At 42.5% G+C, this 24,703-nt stretch overlaps 1 protein-coding gene across 1 annotated transcript in view; it reads left to right on the top strand.

Moving 5' to 3' along the window:
• Positions 1-23,984, top strand: part of LOC309553990 (hepatic lectin-like) — a 29,615-nt gene extending 5,631 nt beyond the window's left edge. The window contains exons 2-7 of the mRNA XM_082255510.1: positions 2,846-2,950; positions 5,589-5,651; positions 8,427-8,474; positions 14,076-14,221; positions 16,186-16,298; positions 23,779-23,984. Coding sequence (XP_082111636.1) covers positions 2,846-2,950; positions 5,589-5,651; positions 8,427-8,474; positions 14,076-14,221; positions 16,186-16,298; positions 23,779-23,917 — 614 coding nt within the window. The 3' untranslated portion in view covers positions 23,918-23,984. The remainder of the gene's footprint in view (positions 1-2,845; positions 2,951-5,588; positions 5,652-8,426; positions 8,475-14,075; positions 14,222-16,185; positions 16,299-23,778) is intronic.
• Positions 23,985-24,703: the final 719 nt, after the last annotated feature.

Genomic DNA, 24,703 nt, shown 5'->3' with positions numbered 1-24,703 from the left:
AAATAGAATCCACCTGTGTGTAATCAACTCTCCGTATAAATGCACCTGCACTGTGATAGTCTCAGAGGTCTGTTTAAAGCGCAGAGAGCATCACGAAGAACAAGGAACACACCAGGCAGGTCCGAGATACTGGAGAAGTGGAGAAGTTTAAACCCGGATTTGGATACAAAAAGATTTCCCAAGCTTTAAACATCCCAAGGAGCACTGTGCAAGCGATAATATTGAAATGGAAGGAGTATCAGACCACTGCAAATCTACGAAGACCTGGCCGTCCCTCTAAACTTTCAGCTCATACAAGGAGAAGACTGATCAGAGATGCAGCCAAGAGGCCCATGATCACTCTGGATGAACTGCAGAGATCTACAGCTGAGGTGGGAGACTCTGTCCATAGGACAACAATCAGTCGTATACTGCACAAATCTGGCCTTTATGGAAGAGTGGCAAGAAGAAAGCCATTTCTTAAAGATATCCATAAAAAGTGTTGTTTAAAGTTTGCCACAAGCCACCTGGGAGACACCAAACATGTGGAAGAAGGTGCTCTGGTCAGATGAAACCAAAATCAAACTTTTTGGCAACAATGCAAAACGTTATGTTTGGCGTAAAAGCAACACAGCTCATCACCCTGAACACACCATCCCCACTGTCAAACATGGTGGTGGCAGCATCATGGTTTGGGCCTGCTTTTCTTCAGCAGGGACAGGGAAGATGGTTAAAATTGAAGATGGATGGAGCCAAATACAGGACCACTCTGGAAGAAAACCTGATGGAGTCTGCAAAAGACCTGAGACCGGGACAGAGATTTGTCTTCCAACAAGACAATGATCCAAAACATAAAGCTACAATGGAATGGTTCACAAATAAACATATCCAGGTGTTAGAATGGCCAAGTCAAAGTCCAGACCTGAATCCAATCGAGAATCTGTGGAAAGAACTGAAAACTGCTGTTCACAAACGCTCTCCATCCAACCTCACTGAGCTCGAGCTGTTTTGCAAGGAGGAATGGGCAAAAATTTCAGTCTCTCGATGTGCAAAACTGATAGAGACATACACCCAAAAGGTGGCGCTACAAAGTTTTAACTTAAGGGGGCTGAATAATTTTGCAACAAAGTTTGAAATATCCAATAAATTTTGTTCCACTTCATGATTGTGTCTTACTTGTTGTTGATTCTTCACAAAAAATTACAGTTTTATATCTTTATGTTTGAAGCCTGAAATGTGGCAAAAGGTTGCAAAGTTCAAGGGGGGCGAATACTTTCGCAAGGCACTGTATATGCACTTCTGCAATGCACGACAATGCACATAAAGCACTTCCAGTCATTTTGAATGGCATGTCCAGGTACTAAACTCATGCACCTGATTTACAATACACACACTTCAGAAAAATGATGCAGGTGCAGATTTAGGTCTGTCGCAGTGCTTTGTCGTTCATTTAAATTAACTCATCGGACCAGAAAAGTGGTTGTAAATCATGGCTGGTTAAAAAAAAACACCTGTAAGGCAATTTCATAATGTGCTAGCATGCATCACATACTAGCACATTATGAATTGCTTACCTTAGAACGAAGCCCTCCAGCCGCACGCTGTCACTGCTGAGAGGGCTGGCATCTTCCCCCGGTCTTTTTTCTGGGTTCTCGCACTCCAAATATGTGATTGGCCGGACCTGGGATGACGCATGCACGGAAGCCCTCGGTTTCAGCACAGAGCTCTGAAGGTTCGGCAAGGTATGCCAAACCTTTAAAGCGCATATGCTGGGGATGTCATTGGCTGCATCCAGGGTGAATATCTCCTAAATGGTGCAGGTTTGGAAGATATTAATTTTCCCTACAGGTAAGCCTTTATTATAGGCTTACATGTAGGTAAAAATCACAAAGCGGGCTTTACTACTGCTTTAAAGTGAGTGATACTGAACACAGGCACTGTGTATATTTACTATGTGATATACAGCTGTCACATGACCCAGCTTTCTCCCAAAAAAATGTTCAAAATAAAAAAAAATGATTTTGGAATATAGAGTAAAAATAAATAATAATAAACTGTTTTAAATTGTCATACTAACATAGAGTATATTTGAAATCAGATTGTTATTATTTTTTGGCAATAACATGGTGTGAGCGGATTTCTGCCAATCACAGGCTGGGTCATGCCCCTCCAATCTGTGTCTTAGAATAGGAGGGAGGTGAAGCCTCCATTATTCCACATGTAATATCCTGTCCCCATTGTTTGGCTGGTTAGTGGGCATGGAGGAGGAGGAATGGAATGTTCTGTCATTTACCACTGTTTCTACGCCCACATGTGTGACTCTATAGTCACATATAAGATTAAATAGAGGTTACACCCACACAGGGTGCTACCGTTTGTGCAAAAATGGGTGGTAAAAAAAGCCACATCCTATTAACTAGAATATGTGAATACTGGAGAAACGTGGACTTTAGGCACACATATGTAAAATCAAAGTTTATTCAAAACAAAGTAAAATTCACATCGTATATTAAAACCATATAAAATCAGACTAGTTTAATTGAGTATCTGACCAAACCAAATGCTAACAATCACAGGGCCCTGTGGTGGTAGCCAGCACAATTGGTCAGCATCAATGATTGAAGCTCAACATGTTTCGGGATATTTCTCTTCTTCTGGAGCTCATTTGATTATTCCTAAACGTCTCTACTGGTAAAAACATAGGGGTGGGCATGGGTAGCCCTACCTCACAATGACGACATTGCATGTGGAATGGCTCAATCAGGTAAATTTACATGACAAAAATAATATGCCATCTCAAATTATATAATCCTGTAAGGGATAGACAAAAATAAGCTAATTTTTTTTTTATATTGTTTCATTACAGATAAATGGGGATTCTTCACGCAAAGATCGAATCTGATCACATATGGACTGATAGCGCTATCCTATGTGATGGTCATTACACTCTTCATAATAGTCCTATCACAGAGTAAGTGGTATCTCTAAGGATAACTCCGTGCTTAGCAACGTTTTGCAGAGCCAGACTTCAGCGCAGCGCAGCACAGCAATGCAGTGTGGAGGACTGTGCTGGGGTTCTTGCGAACAAAACCAAAATAAAGGGCTGCTGTTATACACAACATGATTGCTAGATTTGCTGAGGAAGCTAAATGTACTGGCGATCCCTGGGATGGGAGCTAAGAAACCCTGACCATACATGCATACAGCCAGCAGGTGGTGCTCTAGGCTACCTTTTTAAATGCTTACTGGGCTGTTTTTAGCTCCTCCTTTTGTTGTATATTGAGCTCAATAACTCAAACTCAAATGCTCACATATGAATAAATACAAGCATTGACTCTCCTTACCCAACCCCTCCCCCTACCCCACCCCCCCCCCCCATCTGGCAGTGCAGGAGTGTTTAGAAGGGGCTGAAGAGAGGTAAGCCCCAAATGATGTGCCATGGGTGATCTTTGTATTAAAGTGGCCAAAAATAATGTAATATATTGCAGCTTAGCAATTCTTAGATGTGGTGGCTTCATTACTTTTTTATGGTTAGGCTTTTTTGTGACCTTTATTTTCACCTGGAGATCCAATCATAAGTCTATTATTGATCATCTTCCTTTCAAAGACCAAGCTGTCCAGCAAAAGTGGCAGTTAGGTTTGAGACAAACAATTTAACACTGACAGGGTGCTTACAATGGTCAGCTTTACCATACAAAAAACTGTTGCTGTAACTGCTTAAAAAGTGTTAGCCAGAGTTTAGCTTTAATTTTGTTTGTCAAGTCTATCTAAATGTGCTGGTGCATCTAAAGCCTGGTAAAAATGGGCTAAATATCGGATGGTTCAACAGAAACCAGCTGACATTCAGCCCATGCGTACACCAGCCTGTCCAACAGAAGCAGAGATGTATAGTAACTAAGTAGAACTACTTCACTACTGTACTTAAGTACCGAAAGGCGGTATCTGTACTTTCCTAGAATAGAATTCTCTAGGAACAGTAGATGGCAGGTTTCATGAAGCTCAAAACATGTCTATTATCAGCGCATACGAAAATTAAAGCTACTGTATGTATAAATAAAAGCTGCATTTGAAATAATAAAAAACAATATGATGTTCAAACTTTTGACTTCTTTCTTTAATAACTACATAACACAATACTTGTACTTTTACTTTCAGTACTTGAGTAGCAAAATTTTTTAAAAAAACTACTTGCAATACTTAAGTACAAAAAAATGTTGAATACTTTAGTACTTCTACTCAAGTCACATTTTGATTGAGCACTTCCACTTCTACTCAAGTCACTTTTTGATCTAGTACTTGTACTTTTACTCAAGTATGGGTTTCGAGTACTTTATACAACTCTGAACAGAAGCCAGCCGAATGTCCGGCTTCTCTCGAAAAGGCCATGCTGGAAAATCAGCATCCGATCAGCGCTGGCAGCCAATGGCTGCGAGCTCTAGACGATGAGTTCTGGTGTGGGGGGGGGGGGGGGGGTCAGTTCCCCTGTCAGAACACAGCAGCTCTATGTGGAGATTACTGTACTAACATCAGATAGTTAGTACAGCGAGCTCTTTCCTGAGCTCCCTAATTCTTTCATTCAGCATGCACTAGGCTTATCACTATCCCCTCTCTGACTGACTGACAGATGCTGCTGTCCAAAGGTGTCTCTACTGCTCCTCCATCCAGATTGAGGACACCCTAAAACAGGAAGTATGTTATCGGCCAGATCGCCAGGTGAAAATAAAGGAAAAAAAGGTTTAAAAAAATGAATGCAGCAGTCATGTTTAGAGATTGGTAAACTGCAATATATTGTGTTTTTGGGTTCAATACCGCTTTAAATTTTTATTTTTAAAACATTGATTGTATATACATAGTAAAATAGAATATATATAAAAAGCATTGGTTGAAATGTAAAAGCTTTAGTGCCGGTTCACACTTGTGCGATGCGGGAAGGCTGCGAATTCGCAGCCTGTTCCCGCATCGCAAACGCACCCCTGGCAGTTCACACTGCCATATGCGATACGCAGGGGGTGTCAATGAAATGTTAACAACACCCCCAGTTTGATCGCATATCGCAGTGCGATCTGACAGTTCGCACAGGATCGGATCGCACAAGTGTGAACCACTGTGCGATCCGATCCTGATGCGGCTGGAAAAAAGGGTCATGTGCGTGTTTGGTGCAGATACAGTGCGAATTCAGCCATACAAAGTGTGTGGCTGAATTCGCACTGCACCTCCGATCGCATGTAATGAAGGAGCAGTGCGCTCCGAATTACATGCGATCGGCGCACTCGCAAAAGTGTGAAACGGCCCTTAAGGGTAAAAAATATTTACAAAAAACTACAGTTCATTATAGTTTCCCTGTAGAAATGCCCTTCACCCCAATAATTTCAACTCTATACACCAACAGCTATGCTTTTAGTATAAATACCAGTAAAACAGTGCAGGGATGTTGAATTTTCCTGCTTTTGCTGTTTTCTTAGTATCTTTCCCACCAAGATGCAGCCAAAGACCAAGTAGTAGGACAAGAACCTGGCTTAATCATAGAGAGATGTAGTCTCACCTTTAAGTTTCTTTGTGTCTGTCTTTTCCTCTGTCAGCCTACCCATTTTTCAATTCTTGTCTTTTAGAGAGTCCATCTCAACTGGTTACCATGGCTAGTAAGAATGACCTCCAGAGTTTGGATTTAGTTGGTAAGTTTTTTTTTTTTATGATCCTTTAAAATGGTTCTAAAGTCAGAAGTTTTTTTTATCTTATTGCATTCTATGCATTAAGATAAAAAACCTTCTGTGTGCAGCAGCCCCCCTAATACTAGCCTGAGCCCCATCTCGATCCAGCGATGATGCATGAGATTCTCGCCTGTCCTGGACATCCCTCCTCATTGGCTGAGACAAAAATCGGGGGCCATTGGCTCCCGCTGCTGTCATTTTAAAGTCAGTGAGCCAATGAGGAGAGAGAGGGGCAGGACCAAGCCACGGCTCCTTGTTTGCCATAGACATACAGAACAGTAGCTCAGCTCTGGTACCCCTATAGCAAGCTGCTTGCTGTGGGGGGGCACTTGGCAGAAGGGAGGGGCCAGGAGCCACCGGTGGGGGACCCGAGAAGAGGAGGATCCGGGCTGCTCTGTGCAAAACCTACTGCACATAGCAGGTAAGTATAACATATTTGTTATTTTTAAACGAAAAAAAAAAACAAGACTTTATCACTTTAATATAATAAAAAAAAAAACTGTTATTACTAAAAATCAGTCCTTGAACTCCAGTCATTTGACTTTACCCAGTCTGCTGCAGACAGGAGGAAGCATTTCCTCGGTCGCCTCTCCCCCCAGTGATAAGACCTTAGCATTGTAATGCAGGACACAGACGGATCGAATTTCTTTTCTGCAAGCACGGGTTGTGATTGTGCTGACAGGGAATCCCTCCTCCTGGGCCATTGTATTCTCCCGGTGGGGAGGAAAGAGGGGGAAGCTGTTCCCACCAGGAGAAAACAGTGATTATCACTAGCAGCTGGTTGTACCCAAGTTGATTTATTGATCGATCAACTTGGTACATTCTGCCTGCTCATACACAGTTTGAACCTCTGTGTATGGCCGGTCTAACTTTGTTGCAAGTAAAAGATGGCCCTGAGAAAATACTGGCCCCAGGTTCTCTACTGAATCTGCATATATTAGGGTGAGTTGGAAATATTTATTTAACCATTGTGAAACTACAACAATGTATGGAGATGCTTATGGACAATGCAAAACCATCTGATGAGCAGTACAATACGTAGTCCGGTTAAATAGTGACTGTCCTTTTCTGATTTCCCCTGACCTAGACTGATGAGGTAAAAAAAATCAGTTGCCCAGAATTGATTCTTCTGGCTAGACCCAATTTTTAATCCCTAGACAAGCTCTCACTCTTGTTAAAGGTGGTGAGGTAACTGGCGCTGCCTATAGGTGTATATAAAATGTGGATATCACAGTAAGTGGTAATGACTTATATGCAGAGGTTAAAACACATATAAATACTCCAAATGGACATAATAAATAATATAAATATAAAGTGCAATAGTGTAAACGATATAAAATTGGAACAGTCACACAAAGGAATATATGTATCAAAGGAACATATGTGAAGTATTCCGTAAAAAAGGTGACCAAATAGAGTTAAGATACTGGCCTATAAGCTATTTATTATTCACCAAGAGAAAGTAAAAAGTGGCTGAAACAAATCCATGTATCTCAGCTGAAGATAGTACGGTGATATAGCAGTGTAGTGATTCCAATATAAGTGAATATAGAAAATAGAAAATAGAGGTGTAGGTGATTCCAAAACAAATGGAATAGCTTGCCAGAAAAAGGAAATAGGTGCAAAAAGGTCTTGGAATAGACCAGTGAAATGAATAATGACCACAATAATATTAATGGTGGTGTAGGAATAATTTCAGTAAAAGGTGCTATAGTGCAAAAGGTCCTGATTAACAAAGGTCAATCATGAGGACCCGTGAACGGAATAGTGAGCAAAGAAATCTTTTATAACCAATCTAGTGATGGAAATCTGTATCCAAGCTCTACAAAAATACTAGGTGAAAGAGTCCATAAAGTTCATAAAAAATAAATAAAATTAAAGTATCCGACTCCGTGGGTGATTCTTGAGGTGCTCCAGGTGTCTAAGTGCCGGGTGAGGAAACAGTGCTCCCCCCTTCCAATATCTCCCGCACTCACCGGAAATCGGCACCTCTGCAGGGGTAACCAGCGTGTAAGTAGCAAGTAAGCTCTCCAATGGGTGGTACTCCTATGTGCCGATCTCTCCAGTATTAGATCCTGAATCCTCTTATCCCATATATGTTAAGTATGTTATGTACAGAGCGGACTCAAGTGTAATGCATATCCATCAAAAGACATATCCGGGGTCACATATAGGAGAAAAGAGCCTCATATAGTGATGTACTATTAAAAAGTTATCCTTTATTTAGACATAAAAGTATAGTACTCACATTTAGCAATGGTAAAACAAGCAACAAGGTGTTTAGGGACCGCAAGACCCTCTTTCGCGGTGACTTCCGGGACGCTGTCTTAGCCAACCGCCGGATCTGCGTTCCAGTAATGCGGAAAAGACGTGGTTACGCTTGACGAGTTTCGTCATCAATGACGTCTATATTTTTGAGGTAGGCAGCAGCCGCTCTATCTTATTTCTCCATAGCGCGGACATTACCATTTACAAGCTCTCACTCTTTTCTTAAAAGGGAGAGATATGTAAGCTTACCTGATGTGAACCTATATGTTTGTAGAAGGATAGTATGTGAGAATGATCATTTGGAGACCACACACTTGACCACCATTGAATGTTCATAGGCAAGATAATATAGCAAGAGATGGATCATTCCACATGAATTCCCCCATGGAACACATGCATTAATTTATATTCTGTATATATTATTAAAACATTGTTAATATATTGTGAAAATGATGGTTTATTCTCTTACAGTTGGTAACATGTCACTAAAGATGAAGCAAATAGAACGGGACGTAAAAAGTAAGATATTCTAAATATACAACATTCTGAAAAAGACAAGAACTGTTCTTTGTTTATTGAATAGAGTAGAGAGGGTTAGCCCTACCAGTCAAAATTTTTTTTTTTGTGTCTCAATTTGAGAGATCTCATTGGGCAAGAAGTGAACGGTAATTTTTTTCCAACCCGAACACAGCACAGTAGAATAAGTTAGAACTTAAGTTATTTATTGTTGTTTTTTCTTCCATAGAGAGGAAATTCCTATTTCTTTTTTGTCGAGGAGCCTGTTGGAAAATTATCATCGAACAGTGCCTGAAATCATTCAGAAGCAGGCATTGTTTGGGCATTCTAACAGATGGCAGTGCCTGCTGTCAGAATACTATAGCCCACTGTTATCATGAGTGGAGGATTCTGTTTGCCGGGTATACACTTTGAGTTTTGTTGTTCTGCCTGTGGGTTGAATGCAAAAATTCAGAATCCTGCCTCCACACAAGCTATATGGATTGAGGGATCTCCACAGCTGCACTATTGTACTTTGACAGCTGGGACTCCCCCCTATCCCCTTCCCTCCCCCAATCAAAATACATTGATTAGCCATTGGCTGCAGCATTTGAATGAATGTTGGTTTTCCAGCAGAACCAATAAACAGAACCTGGCCTAATGATTGATTTCTGCTAAACAGAGGGGTACACAGATCGAAATTCGTCTGGATCCTGCTGAACCAGCCAAATTTCAATATGTGTATACCAAGTTCTGGACTTGCCAATTCTGATCAGTCCTGCATTGCTGATAAAACATTTCTGACAACATCTATATATTCATACAAATATCCTGAAGTCATCAATAAACATAAGTAAAGGAAAGGGACTAGGATTATAAATAGAACAACAGGAAACATGCTATCACTATTCCTCTTCCCTGATAGGACATCCTCCATAAACTCACAAACCGTTTCACATTCTGTAAAATTGTCCAGGCAGAAGTAAAAAAATGAAAGTAGAACTGTAGGCAAAACTTTTTTTTTTCATTTTGGATAGAGTAAGGGAGGGTTTTTACCCCTGTTAGAATTTATTTTCACCATCTGTGTCCCATATCGTATATATACCCTTACTTCCTATCCCATAGCCAAACAGGAAGTGAGAGGAAATCCCAAATCTGCAAATAAAGTGACCAGAACTAGAGTCTCCATTGGAAGATTTCTCCTCTGTTACTTTTCTGGGGACAACCCAAAATTTTGCATTTTCCTTTACTTCCATTTTCAATGATAATGGTAAATAGGATAAATAGAGAGAATAAATCTCCCTAACGGGGATACAGACACCAATAAAATATGACAGACATTCTAATCCTTCTCCACTCTATCAAAAACTGAAAAAAGTTTTGCCTTTAGTTATATAAAATGTAAACACTGCTCAAAAAAATTAAAGGAACACTTTGAAAACACATTAGATCTCAACGGGGAAAAATATTATGCTGGATATTTATACAGATTTGGACTGGGTAATGTTTTAGGAATGAAAGGATGTCACATAGTTTGATGGAAATGAAAAATGATCAACCTACAGAGGGCTGAATTCAAAGAAACCCTGAAAATCAAAGTGAAAAAATGATGCAGCAGGCTAGTCCATTTTGCTGAAATTTCATTGCAGCAACTCGAAATGGTACTCAGTAGTTTGTATGGCCCCCATGTGCTGGTAAGCATGCCTGACAACGTCAGGGCATGTTCCTAATGTAACAACGGATGGTCTCCTGGGGTATTTCCTCCCAGATATGAACCAGGGTATCACGCTCCTGAACAGACTGAGATGCAACCTGGCGAATTTGGATGGACCAAAACATAATGTCTGTAGCACCCTCCTAGGCTAGTGAGAGAGTATAGTTTTTGGCTCTGTCTGCCTATCAGAGGAGCAGCAGGCAAAACCTTTATTGCTCTCTGCCTATTAGAGAGCAGGTTCTGTTAGTGAGGTCTGCTCATTAGTGATGGACGAACATCGGCCGGGGCGGTTCGCGAACGCCAGCCGCAAATTTTCTTAAAAGTCCACGAACCGCGAGATCGCGGCGGGCCCCATTGACTTTAATGGGAGGTGAACTTTAAAAACCTTTAGGTCATATTTGCAGCCACAAAAGACATAGTAGCTGTGCACAAATAGCCCCAGCACATGGACAATGTCATAACAGAAGTATTGCAATTGAAAAAGTTGCCCTAAATGTTTTTTTTTTTTTTTTACAGCAAAAAAAAATTTTTTTTCATAAATCAGCCAGAACTGGCAGCAGCCGGTAAATACATTGTCTAATACATAAAGGGTCCATTCACACATCTGTGACAACCACTGGATACCTACCCCTATAGTAAAAAGACTGTAATAGACCCTAAAACGACATTGGAGCACCTTAAATGACTTTTGTGGACATTGACATAGCGATTTGTGTGAGATCAAAATTAGCGATTTGTGTGTGACTGCAGCCGATCTATAACTGCCCCTAAAGCAACCACAGGATACTTGGCCCCTATATTAAAGAGACTGTAATAGACCCTAAAACGACATTGGAGCATTTTAAATGACTTTTGTGGACATTGACAAAGCGATTTCTGTGCGACTGCAGCTGATATCAAACTGTCCCTAAAGCAACCACAGGATACCTTGCCCTCATGTTAAAGAGACTGTAATAGACCCTAAAACGACATTGGAGCATTTTAAATGACTTTTGTGGACATTGACAAAGCGATTTCTGTGCGACTGCAGCCGATATTTAACTGTCCCTAAAGCAACCACAGGATACCTGGCCCTCATGTTAAAGAGACTGTAATAGACCCTAAAACGACATTGGAGCATTTTAAATGACTTTTGTGGACATTGACAAAGCGATTTCTGTGCAACTGCAGCCGATCTCTAACTGCCCCTACAGCAACCACAGGATACCTCTCCCTAAGCTCAAAAGATACTAGACTTATACCAAAATACCAGCCCTGGAAAGGACTTTTGTGGACATTGACAGAGCGATTTATGACTGCAGCCGATCTCTAACTGCCCCTAAAGCAATCACTGGATACCTCTCCCTAACCTGAAAAGAGACTGTAGAAGGCCTATACCGAAATACCAGCCCTGGAAAGGACTTTTGTGGATCTTCACAGCGCTATATGTGTCTAGCAAACTCTCCCTAATGAGCACAGCAGACCTCTCCCTACACTGGCAGAAAGCGGAATGTGAAATGGCCGCCAGATCGGGTCTATTTATAGGGTAGGGGACTGTCCATGAGCTGAAATGTTTCAATTGGCTGTCCCGTTCCCCCTGACGGCTGTGTCATGGGTCAAAGTTCTTCTGAATGAAAAAGAAAATGGCGGTGCGGACATATTCGCGAACATCGGCAAAAGTCTGACTTTTTGCGAATTTGCGAACAAGCAAAATTCGCCGCAAACCGACCGCAGGGCAAACTGCAAGGCCATCTCTACTGCTCATTGTGCTCAGTATGTGATTCATTATGTCTAGAGAGTATTTCACGCTGGTCCAATAGAGAGGCATGTTGGACAATGGGAGGAAACCTGACAAATGGATGCATAGGCTTTGGTACAGTCCTGGTGATTGGCAGGGGCAGGTTGCGTCAGTGCATTCTGGGACACTGTATAAAAGCCAGGAGCACATGTGCTGCGGGGTCTTTGGCAGGAGAGCAGTCCCAGAAGGAGGGTGGCGGCTGGCTCCTCCTCTGTAGCAGTGGCACGTGGTCCCCCGGAGGGTCATCCTGAAGGCCAGAGGAATGGCTGAACCCAGAGGTCCAGGAGAGCTGACTGAAGGGGAGATACTGGAGATCCTAGAAAAACAGTATCGTGAGTACAAGGGCTCGTGTCGAGGGGCCTGACCTGAGGGGGGCCACCCCAAGAGTAGGATAGTCAGTGGATGGGTGTCAGCAGTAAAGAAAGAGAATACTGAGGAGAGTGTCCTGAAGATAACATTAGTTCATCAAGTCGCCTAAGGAAAGAGACTTAAATCTAAATTCACCTTAGTGGCAAAGTGAATCAACAGCCTGGCTGTACCAAGAGATAGAGGTCCTCCAGTATTGTTCATAGTTATTTTGGAGTATCCCACTATTACCTTCTCCCAACCCTAATTTATAATAAAGCCCAAAAACAACTACATACCCCTGAACGAGCCAAAGAGGAGAAGTGTAAGACTGTGCATGTCAAGGTTGCTAATGGTAACTCAGGGGATCCGTAAGTGTGAAATCTGGCAGTCCTCAAGGAGGCAGTGCTACATGTCCCAGAGATGTTTTATTAAATTTAGATCAGGCAAGCATGGGGGCCATTCATTGGTATCGATTCCTTCATCCTCCAGGAACTGGCTGCATACTCACGCCACATGAGGCCGGGCATTGTCATGCACCAGGAGGAACCCAGGACCCACTGCACCAGCGTAGGGTCTGACAGTGGGTCCAAGGAGTTCATCCCGATAACTAATGACAGTCAGGGTGCCATTGTCTAGCTTGTAGAGGTCTGTGTGTCCCTCCATGGATATGCCTCCCCAGACCATCACTGACCCACCACCAAACCGGTCATGTTGAACGATGTTACAGGCAGCATAACGTTTTCGATGGGTTCTCCAGGCCCTTTCACGTCTGTCACATGTGCTCAAGGTGAACCTGCTCCCATTTGTGAAAAGCACAGGGCACCAGTGGCGGACCTGCCAATTCTGGTGTTCAATGGTAAATGCCAATTGAGCTCCACAGCGCCGGGCAGTGAGCACAGAGCCCTCAGGTCACCCTCATAAAGTCTGTTTCTGATTGGTCAGAGACATTCACACCAGTGGCCTGCTGGAGGTCATTATGTAGGGCTGTGGCAGTGCTCATTCCATTCCTCCTTGCACAAAGAGATACCGGTCCTGCTGATGGGTTAAGGACCTTCTACGGCCCTGTCCAGCTCTCCTAGCATAACTGCCTTTCTTGGACTTGGACTGCCTGCGCAACCTCTATAGGGTCCAGGTATTGCCTCATGCTACCAGTAGTGACACTGGGGGAGATTTACTAAAACTGGAGCACTTGGAATCGGGTGCAGATGTCAATGGTTGCCAATCAGCTTCTAAATTCAGCTTGTTCAATTAGGTTTTGGCAATAAAACCTGGAAGCTGATTGGTTTCTATGTAGAGCTGCACCAGATTTTGCACTCTCCAGCTTTAATAAATAACCCCCACTGTCCCTAGCCATATGCAAAACTAGTGAAAAACAGTCAGAAAAGATGAGTAGGTAAAAAAATGTCAGTGGCCTCCACCTGTAAAACCATTCCTGTTTGGGAGATTGTCTCATTGTTGCCCATGTAGTGAACCTGTTAATTTAACACCAAAGCAGCTGAAACTGGTTAACAACCCCCTCTGCTACTTAACTGACCAGATCAATATCCCAGGATTTTAATTGACTTGATGCTATACTCTGATTAGAAAGTGTTTCTTAATTTGTTTTGAGCAGTGTATATATATATATATATATGGTATATGTGGTCTATTTATAAATGTTTATACGCAAAATTGACACAACTTTCATCCAAGATTCAAACATTTTATTGGATCCTATTGCAAAAATGTAGGTGAAAGTTGTGTATGAAAAAAGTTAAATAGACCCAAAATATATTTTTTTTTCCAGAGGCAACCACCTGTGAGACTGGCTGGCAACCTTTCCAAAGCAGTTGCTACTTTATTACAAGCACCAGATCCAACTGGATGAAGGCCAGGACTACCTGTGTAATGAAAAACGCTGACTTAGCTGTAATTACTAGTCAGGAAGAACAGGTGAGCTCTTCATTTTCAAACTGAACTTTATGGCCTCTTTTACACTTGTGTTTGGGGGCGGTAAAAATGTACTACCACCCCGAACCACTCCCCCTTATGTTGCAAAGGCGGCAGATGGGGAAGTACATATGCCTTGGCCGTGATGCTTTACATTGTGGTGCTGCAAGAATTATCCCCACTGTTGCGTTAAGCAGGTGGTACCACTCACTGAACGCGACCCATTTGAATTAAGGGGTTAAAACTGGTGGTAAAGGAGATAACAGAATGCCTCCTCATCACCTGTCAAATTCTCTCCAAAGTGCGATCCAAGCCCAGATCACTCTTCATAGAGCTACGCTAGTGTAAACTAACCCTAATACCTCACAGATTATGACCATCAAAAATGTGGGTCATGTTTTATTGGAATATGCCCCTGTTGGGATAATTCCTCTTTATTCTTGTAGTGAGAGAGGGATCTGAGAAACTGAGGTCAGTAAGGGAGGACACAAGAGGGAATCACCCAGCTGGGAACACAGACAACATTTAACCCATCTCTCCGCTGATCCCCACTGAGCAGGTGGATGACAGGTCTGTATCCGCTCCGCTATGCAGAGAGCGGACATGGTCACAGCCCGCTGTTCTCTATGGGATGGTCGGATGGAAATAGACCACCTGTCCATTCCCATCCGACTGTCATCCGATCTGATCTGCTGGAAGGATGCCAAACGTATCCCCATGTGCGCTGACATCCGCCGCTCCATAAAGAACAATGGTTGGTCCAGTCGGGTCCGCCTGAAAAACGGACAGGTGAATCCGATCAGTCTGCTGGTGTGAAAGGGGCCTTAAGGGAATTCATGAAGAGTGTCTCCTTGGAATTCTAACGTGCTTCCACACAACAAATGTTGTATTTGGATTGGCAAAATCTGATGCAGATTCACAGACAATTAATTTCCCATCAGGTTTGCTTCCCTTGTGATTGACAGTAGCAGCTGGCAGATCCTTAGCCAATAGGCTGCCTGCTTTTGGCTATAGAATCCGCCCACTGCCAATCAAAAGGAGAGAGTGGGCCTGATGGGGAACTAGCGTCTCAGCTTTCCCATCAGGCTCAACCCACTGCAATGATACTGTTTTCTAGGAGGCTGCTGGCTGTGATGCTGACAGTGTCCTTAAATTAAAGCGCAAGTTCACCTTTACAGAAAATTTGTAAGGTGACCTTACACTGGACCCCCCCTTATCCCATTCGGTCCCACTGTCAGACGCCGAACAGCGTCAGGGGATTTAAAACCCCCGCTTAATCTCGTGTCTGTATTGCTTAGCCAGTGCCGAATTACAGGGATTCTAATTGGTCAGCACCTTTACATGGATGCTGCTGAGCAATCCAAAGCTGTACAGTCAGCACTGGGAGGAGAGGAGAAAAAGCCACCAGAATTTTAAATCCCTGTAAGTTGTGAAGCAGGTTGTTGGTGTCTGACAGCGGGGAATCATGGAAATCTGGTACAGTGGGACTAATCGGGATGGGGAGGACGTCCAGTGTAACATTTTCTGTAAAGGTGATCTTACACTTTACCAACCAATAAAAGGTAGGAAGGGGTGGGAGTAGTGATGGCAAATATGCCATTCCGCTACACTGTGTACAGGGACAGGCACTCTGCTAGTCTCTGTATGCCAACTTAGAGCTGGTCTTATTTATTTACCTCTTGTTTATAGGAACTTGATTTAATTATATTAATTAATTATGAATTAATTTGGTTAATAGGGCCACTTTGTAAATGTATTTATAATAAAATCCATCTAAATTGGCAGCAGGCAGTTTTGAATCTGATGAAGGCCTTTTTAAGGTTCAGAGAACCAGAAAAGTATCTGTAGGGATTTATTGAATGTTGTGAAAGGAGAAGAGAACACACTAAACCACAACTTGTTTAACTTGAATACATCATATGTGAACAATTTTATTCTAGTAATATTCTTCATATCTTCTTCTTTAGAACTTTATCAGTCGTCAAACAGGGGACCAACCTTACTGGATTGGTCTGAATGACATGGAAGAAGAAGGGAAGTGGACGTGGGTGGATGGAACAGATTATGCATCATCATACAAGTAAGATGTCTAGATGTATTGTCTTCTGTTGACATATCCACAGTATGCTCCCTCAGACACAATGTAGCTGAAGTCCGCCGTCTGCTGATGTCACAGAGCCAGTCTAGGCTCGGGCAAGATCGTGACACTGGAGTCAGGATCCACCCACATGCCTGGACCAGCACCCAGCTCAGGCTCTCAGCAAGCTGTTGAGAGCTTGAGCTTGCCGCTCCCACCCCCTCCACAGCCTAGCACTCCAGTGAGCAAGGAAAAGGCAGAGCAAAGAGCGGTAACTAACAGTCACCAGCTCTCTGCTCGGGGAGCTGTCAGAACTGAGCGATCTGCGGTGTTAGATGGTTTGGTTCTCAGGTTTAAAGCCAGCGGGGGACAGATGCAGTATTAAACCGATGCTACATCCACCTAGGTAAGTATACAGTAAATCTGCAAACTCCACAAACCCCATACCTCTCTTTTAAGGTACAGATCCTAAAGCATAACTAAACACATCAATGCAACGGTTTCCCAAAACAGATACATTTCAGGCATGCTGAGAATGCTAACTGTCACATTTGCTTGTGTTCTTAACTGAACTGTCAAATTATCAAATGGCTGGTGTTATAACTGATTACATGTGCAGCACCATGCAGATCAAACAGAGATGTAAAGATGGCATCTTCTTTGGCTTTAAGGCTTAAATCACACTGATGTGATTTCAGATGTGACTTGGGATCGTCTGAATCGCATGACAATAGAAATAACATTGCTTCCAATAGTGCCTGTTATTGCAGCGCACCTGCAATGAGACTTTGGGAAAGGATCCTGTACTACTTTAGTGCCATTTACAGCGCAAATCGGCCCAATAGAATATTCAAACCACATCCAAAATGCAACCAAAATCAAACCAAAATCACACTACACCATCACATTGCAAGTCTAGTCAAAATTAGGTAAGGTAAACAGGGTTTAGTTCTGCTTTTAACAGTTGCAAATAGTAAAAATTTGCTGGCACAAACAGTCCCTTAAAGCAGGGGTGTCTGACATTTTGCCTTTTCTGGGCCACATTGGAAGAAGAGGAATTGTCTTAGGCCACACATAAAATACACTAAAAATAAGGATAGCTGATGAGCAGAAAAAGTCGGCCAGATCACAAGTTAACGATCACTGATATAGATAATAAGATATAGATCTGAGTAATAAAACTTCATTTCATTTTTTTTGTAATTTTTTTTATTATAAAAGTAAAAGAAGGCACCATAAAACGAATGCATCAATATCTGGTATCAAGGTCCTCATCAGATATTTTAGTTTCAATTTTGCCTTTCATGATTCATCCTTGAAAATAGTTGTTTACAGGGCTTTTTTTCTCAGAGAATAGGTGCCGAAACTCCCCCTTTTCAAGTCACCCCTTGTCTCCGCCCCTACCCACCTCCGAGCACCGTTTCCTGGTTCCATCCATTACCCACCTCCGAAGACCACCCCTTTTAGATAATACAGTAACATTTGTGGTACTAGCTAATTTGTATTGAGCTTGTTAATGATAACAAGAAAAGCAGTAGAATAGATCCCCTGCAGCCAGCAACAATGGACCACTCACAACAAAACACCCCCCTCCCTAGCAGCAACAACAGATCTCCTCGCAGCCAGCATCAGCAGACCCTCTGGAAGAATAGATCCCCCCCCCAGCAACAATGGACCACCTACAAGAAAATACCACCCCCTTCCTCAGCAACAATAGACCCCCGGAAGCAACAATAGACCTCTTCCTCAACAGTAGATCCCTCCCAGAAATGACTGACCCCCCAGCAACATAAGACCCACCCTTAGCAACAATAGATCCCCTGCCAGTAACAACAGATCTCCCCAGCAACAGACCCCCCTGCAATAATAGATTCCCTCTAGTGACAATAGATCCCCAGCAACCAGCAGCAACAGACCCTGCAGCACACCTCCAGCCCCCCTTGCCATTACATACATTCAGTCCTGGAGGTGCCGGAACTGCGTTCCTCCGCGTTCCCGCTGAAAAAAAGCCCTGGTTGTTTACAAACATAAGTGCTTGGGCTGCTGCCTTAAAGGATAACCATACTTTTAGATAACCCATAGTGCTTCGGGAATCCATGCACTTGCATTAAATGTTAAGCCATATAAAATAAAAAAATAAAAAAAAAATTTAAAAACAAACAAACTAAAATACAACAGACTCGTAGTTTCCCTTTAAGGCTTTTGAAAATTTGTTGAAAGTGGGAATCCTCTTTTAACAAAGTCCAGAAATAATAATCCTTTGAACTTTTAATATTCCTTTGAATGGGAGTTAAGGAAAACTAACCTAAGACCCAACCTGACCCTGCTTATAACTTTGCTTTGACAGGTCATGTAATAGAGCTTTTCTCCAGGTGTTTTCTGTTTCTAAACTCTTGTTAAATTTCATAGCAATTGTAGTGTATTAACACAGACCAGGCTGTACAGGTTGCTTCTTTATTCACTTAACACCACGCATAAACTGAACTTCAGCCATAGAAACATATAGAAACATAGAATGTGTCGGCAGATAAGAACCATTTGGCCCATCTAGTCTGCCCAATATATCTGAATCCTATGAATAGTCCCTGGCCCTATCTTATATGAAGGATAGCCTTATGCCTATCCCATGCATGCTTAAACTCCTTCACTGTATTTGCAGCTACCACTTCTGCAGGAAGGTTATTCCATGCATCCACTACTCTCTCAGTAAAGTAATACTTCCTCATATTACTTTTAAACCTTTGCCCCTCTAATTTAAAACTGTGTCCTCTTGTGGTCGTTTTTCTTCTTTTAAATATGCTCTCCTCCTTTACCGAGTTGATTCCCTTTATGTATTTAAAAGTTTCTATCATATCCCCTCTGTCTCTTCTTTCTTCCAAGCTATACATGTTAAGGTCCTTTAACCTTTCCTGGTAAGTTTTTTCCTGCAATCCATGTACTAGTTTAGTAGCTCTTCTCTGAACTCTCTCTAGAGTATCTATATCCTTCTGGAGATATGGCCTCCAGTACTGCGCACAATACTCCAAGTGAGGTCTCACCAGTGTTCTGTACAGCGGCATAAGCACTTCTCTCTTTCTACTGCTTTTCCCTGTCCCTATACATCCAAGCATTCTGCTGGCATTTCGTGCTGCTCTATTACATTGTCTTCCCACCTTTAAGTCTTCTGAATAATTACTCCTAAATCCCTTTCACCCAGCTCCCAGACATATACATAAATGTAACATTTTGCAGACAGCAACTTAACCCGTTGCTTACCATACTACATTCCCTCCTCTCTTTGAATAAAACATAACATGCACAACGGATTAATAAGATTAACAAAATGCATGGATGAACAACTAAAAATTTAAACTATAAACTCCTGACTATACACATAGTCCTTAAGGTAGGCCGGTGGATTAGTTGCTCGTTTTTCTCTTGGCCATTCCGATGTGGATGGTTGTGGATTGAAGTCTGGATCACTGGCGGTACCATCACTACTCTTTGCCTGTTCGCCGTCTTCTGATACTTGACCTTCTGGCTCAATAAATTTCTTCACAAATGAGGAATTACGCACTTTTGTGTGTCCATCTAAATCCTCTAAATCCACTTGAGTACCTCTTTTCTCCTTTACAACATAAGGCTCAGGTTCAAAGGACGGAGCCAGTTTGTTAAACCGATCATTTTGAAGCAACACCTTATCACCCTGTTGAAGGCCACTTTGGTTGACAATGGCGGCGGTGGTTTGCATACTGTTCGGCCCGGATCTTCCTTTCCTCATCAATATGCCGAAAAGGTTTCTGACTCGTAGGATGACCCCCAATGTCTGGCAATTTTGTCCTGAATTTGCGACCACAAAGAAGTTCCCCAGGACTAACTCCAGTGACAGTATGCGGAGTTGTGCGATAAGCCAAAAGAAAACGCCACAGTTCCTTTTTCCAGTCTCTTCTCTCTAAATGAGCAATACGCAAAGCTTTTAGCAAGGTTCGATTCTGGCATTCCACTTCCCCATTAGCCTGTGGCCAGTATGGAGTTGTACGATGATGTTCAATAGCATTTGATTTCAGGTAATCCTGAAATTCCTGAGAAGTAAATTGGGCACCATTATCACTCACAATTCATTTAGGCAACCCATGAGACGCAAAAATGCTCTCCAACCCCTCAATTACAGTTGATGATGTAGCTTTAGTGAGAACTACCACCTCTTGCCACCTTGAATAATAGTCCACAACAACTAAAAGATGGTGTCCAGATGAATGTCACACAGATCAATGGCTAAATCTTCCCATGGTCCCTCAGGTAGAACAGTGTGAGTTACTGGTTCTGGTTTAGGTTTGCTGCCCACCAACTGACATGCTCGACATGAAGAAACCAAACGTTCCACATCCTTGTCAATTCCTGGCCACCAGACTTTCTCACGTAATCTTTGTTTGGTGCGTACAGATGACAATTCTTCAACCTCCCGCGGTGTCAATGCCTGAGGCATGGCGTTAGTAGCCACAAAATGAATGTACTCTTCTGCTAGGTTATGAACAGGTGCTGAAGACTGAGGCAATCTGGAAAGTGCATCTGCCGCATTAGTCGGTCCAGGTCTGTACCGCACTGTAAATCGATACGGTAACAATCTGAGAACCCATCTTTCAATTCTGGCGGATGGTTTTGAGTGTGGCGAATATATCACTTCCAGAGGCTTGTGGTCTGTGATGATTTCAAAATCAAGGCCGTAGAGATAGGTGTGAAACCTTTCACATCCCCAAACAACAGCCAAAGCTTCTTTCTCGGTCTGAGAATAATGTCTCTCTACATCAGTAAGGGATCTGCTTGCATACTGAATAGGCCTGTAATCGCCTGTGCATTGTCTCTGAACCAAGATGGCGCCTAACCCCACAGGGCTAGCATCGACAATAACTTGGGTGTGTGCAGTAGGATTGAAATAAGCCAAAATTGTGGCGCAAGTCAGCCGTCTCTTAAGTTCATCAAATGCACCTTGTTCCAAAAGGCCCCACTTCCAAGGGACTGCTTTGTGAGTCAACAATCTCAAAGGTTCACTGACATTCGCCATATCTGGAATAAACTTAGCACAGTAATTCACTAGCCCAAGAAAACTGCGTACTTCTGCAGGGTTTTCAGGATTTCTGGCATCAGACACAGCTTTAATTTTACAGTCCTCCGGACCAATGCCCCTGTCAGACAGCACATGGCCCATAAAAGTCATTTTATTCATTTGAAATGTGCACTTCTTCTCATTTAATGTTAACCCTTTCTCCTTCAAGCGAGTTAGCACTGCACGGAGACATTCATCGTGCTCCTGTGTGTTTGTTCCCCACACAATTATATCATCAGAAATGTTATGCGTGCCTTCACAACCATGTAGCACTTGCTGAATCACATGTTGATAGGCCTCCGGTGCTGACGATACGCCAAACATCAACCTCTTGTATCTAAAAAGACCTTTATGGCTTGCAAATGTAGTGATGAATCTAGATGCTGGGGTCAATTCAATCTGATGATAACCCCATTTCAAATCCAGTTTACTGAAGACACTTGCCCCATTCATTGCATGTAGAACATCTTCAATAGTGGGAATTGGATGTCTCTCTCTCTGCACAGCTTGGTTAGCACATCTCATGTCCACACAAATCTGAATATCTGTGCCCTTTGGTACAACAACTAACGGCGATACCCACGGAGTGGGTCCTTCCACAGGTTCAATAATGTCAAGGTCTAGCAGCTCTGCCAGTTTGTGCTCAACAGGTGATCTCAGGCTATAAGGAATTCTGCGTACTGGCTGTGCAATAGGCTTTACATGTGGATCAATGTGAAGGTCCAACTGAAAATCCTTTAATTTTCCAAACCCAGAGAAGCAATCTTTAAATTCCTCTTTCAATGCAGAAATAGCAGGAGACACCATATTCACTCTTGCGCTGCCTACATCACGGCCAATCTTTAACACCCCTAGTGCCATTGCTGTTTGACGGCCAAGCAGAGGCGACCCTGTGCCATCTACAACATAGAATTCGGTCTGCAATGGAGGACCAGTCTCATGTGTTTGAACAGAGGTATAAAATTTGCCTTTAAGTTGTAGTGGTGTACTGGAGCCATAAGTATAAATCTGTTTAGTGGTGTTACACAATTTAAGGTGATTTTCTCTGCCATTAAGACTGTGCCAAGAAGCTAAGTCCATAACATTGCATGTAGCTCCAGAGTCAATCAGCACTGACACATCTGTATTTCCAATCTTAATGGTTAATGTCCCAGCTTGCAGAGAACACAGGGAGAATATAAATTCACAGTCAGGAGCACTCTCTTTATCCTCAGCTATAACATTTACTTGTGCTGATGGTCCTTTGGTTTTGTTATCTCTGGTTGTACATCTACACACAGCTGCAAAATGACCTGTCTTTCCACAAGTATAGCACATTTTATTCTGTACCACAGTGCAGTCCTGACTTGTGTGTCCCTCTCTGCCACATTTACTGCAGGTGATATGTAAAGTCCTCTTTGGAAAACTCTCTTTTCTACTCCAGGTATTCCTATTATTATAGGTAGGTTTGGAGACTGTATTGACAGATGCAGTGTCCTTGGTTTCAATATGCAGAGCCTGGAGCTCAGACAGTTCAATGGCTCTTGCAATCTCCTGCAGACTAGTAAGTGTGAGACTAGGTTCTCTCAATAATCTCCTCCTGAGGTGCACAGATGTGCATTTCTCTATGACCTGATCTCTGATTATCTCCTCAGTTACAGTCCCAAAATCACAAGACTTTGCCAGATATTTCAGCCTAGTCACATAACTGTCTGTGGTTTCTCCCGGTTCTTGCACAGCCTGTCTAAACTTATATCTTTCATAGGGAATATTTTTCTTTGGCTCAAAGTACTTACTCAGTCTATTCATGGCTGTCTCATAGTCTGAATCTTCCCCTGTTGCTCCCAGGGTTTCAAAAATGTCCTGAACTTGAGGTCCATCTAGATGCAGCAGCATGGCTCTCTTCTGAGCAGGTGCAGTCACTCCAGTGGCTATAACATAGAGCTGAAATCCCTTCTTCTACTTGTCCCAGCGCTGTGAGAGACTAGTGTGGTCTCCAGACACATCAAACGGTCCGATAGCCGGTAAATCCAGAAAGCTAGCCATCCTCATCGCCAAAATGTAGTGTATTAACACAGACCAGGCTGTACAGGTTGCTTCTTTATTCACTGAACACCACGCATAAACTGAACTTCAGCCACACCCAGCTCCCAGACATATACATAATTGTAACATTTTGCAGACAGCAACTTAATCCGTTGCTTACCATACTACAGCAATGCTTTGCTTTATATATATATATATATATATGTATGTGTGTGTGTGTGTGTGTGTGTGTGTGTGTGTTTTTAAACAGCAGTATGGCTGTGGTAAAGCCTTGCAGCTGCTTTATAAATGTCCCCCTTAAAGTAAGAATATGGCGTATTATAAAATGAAATACTGACCCGTCAAATCAATAATTTCATGTTTATTCTCTTATAGGGCTTGGATGCCCAATGAGCCCAATGATAATGCTAACAATGAAGACTGTGCTCACTTGTGGCTAAAAGGGAAATGGAATGATAAGAAATGCTCCCACGCCGAGTATATGGCTCTCTGTGAGAAAAAACTTGGTGTCTAATCTGAGGTCAACTTTACATTGAGCCTGCAGGTACACATTGCCGCAATCACATCCAGAAGATTTTACAAGATGTATTCGCTTTATTTTGGCAGATTGCATTCATGAGCATATCTGCCCTTCTGTCAAGATCAAGTGATGTCAATGAGTTGCAACCTGTGACATTCTCCTTTTTATCATATTCAGATCTGCTTGAGCCATGAAAGGCTTTCCCTGAACAGAGGTAATCTGTCTCTCAAGAACAAGACAAGGTGCAGAAGTCCAAAAGATTTGCCATAGTCCGTAATTTTGCCTGTAAATAAAATGTACCACAATGCCTAGGGAATTCCTGCTACAATAAAGATATACAAGTGACTTTTATCATTGTCTACATCAGTATCATTTTCTAATTTAAGTAATAAGTAAACCCAACATTTCATCTTTCTGATAAGTGCCTGCTGTGCCATGTACTTGTATGAAAACATATCCTGTTCTCTTTGTATTGCTTCCTTTGTATGAAATCCCTGGTGTTCCTGAGAGTCCCTCTGCTTTCCTATCAAAAACTGACCACACCAGGCATAAGAGCACATCGTGGTCAGTTTTCTAGCTTCGCTGCGCACTCAGTCTGCTCTCCTCCAATGATCAGACTTGTCCTGACACCCAACCCCCCCCCCTTTATTCACTGGAAAGACCAGTGTTCTACTGTTTCTCCTCCTCCAGTTCTCTGAGCTCCTTATGCAGCTCAGAACAGAGATTATGTGATCCCTTATAAGGAAGGTGGGAAAAGGGCATTTCTATTTTAAAGTTGTT

Source organism: Pelophylax lessonae (genome assembly GCF_965119305.1).
Source record: "Pelophylax lessonae genome assembly, chromosome: 4".
Classification (NCBI taxonomy): domain Eukaryota; kingdom Metazoa; phylum Chordata; class Amphibia; order Anura; family Ranidae; genus Pelophylax; species Pelophylax lessonae.
This window is presented reverse-complemented; position numbering and strand designations above follow the sequence as displayed.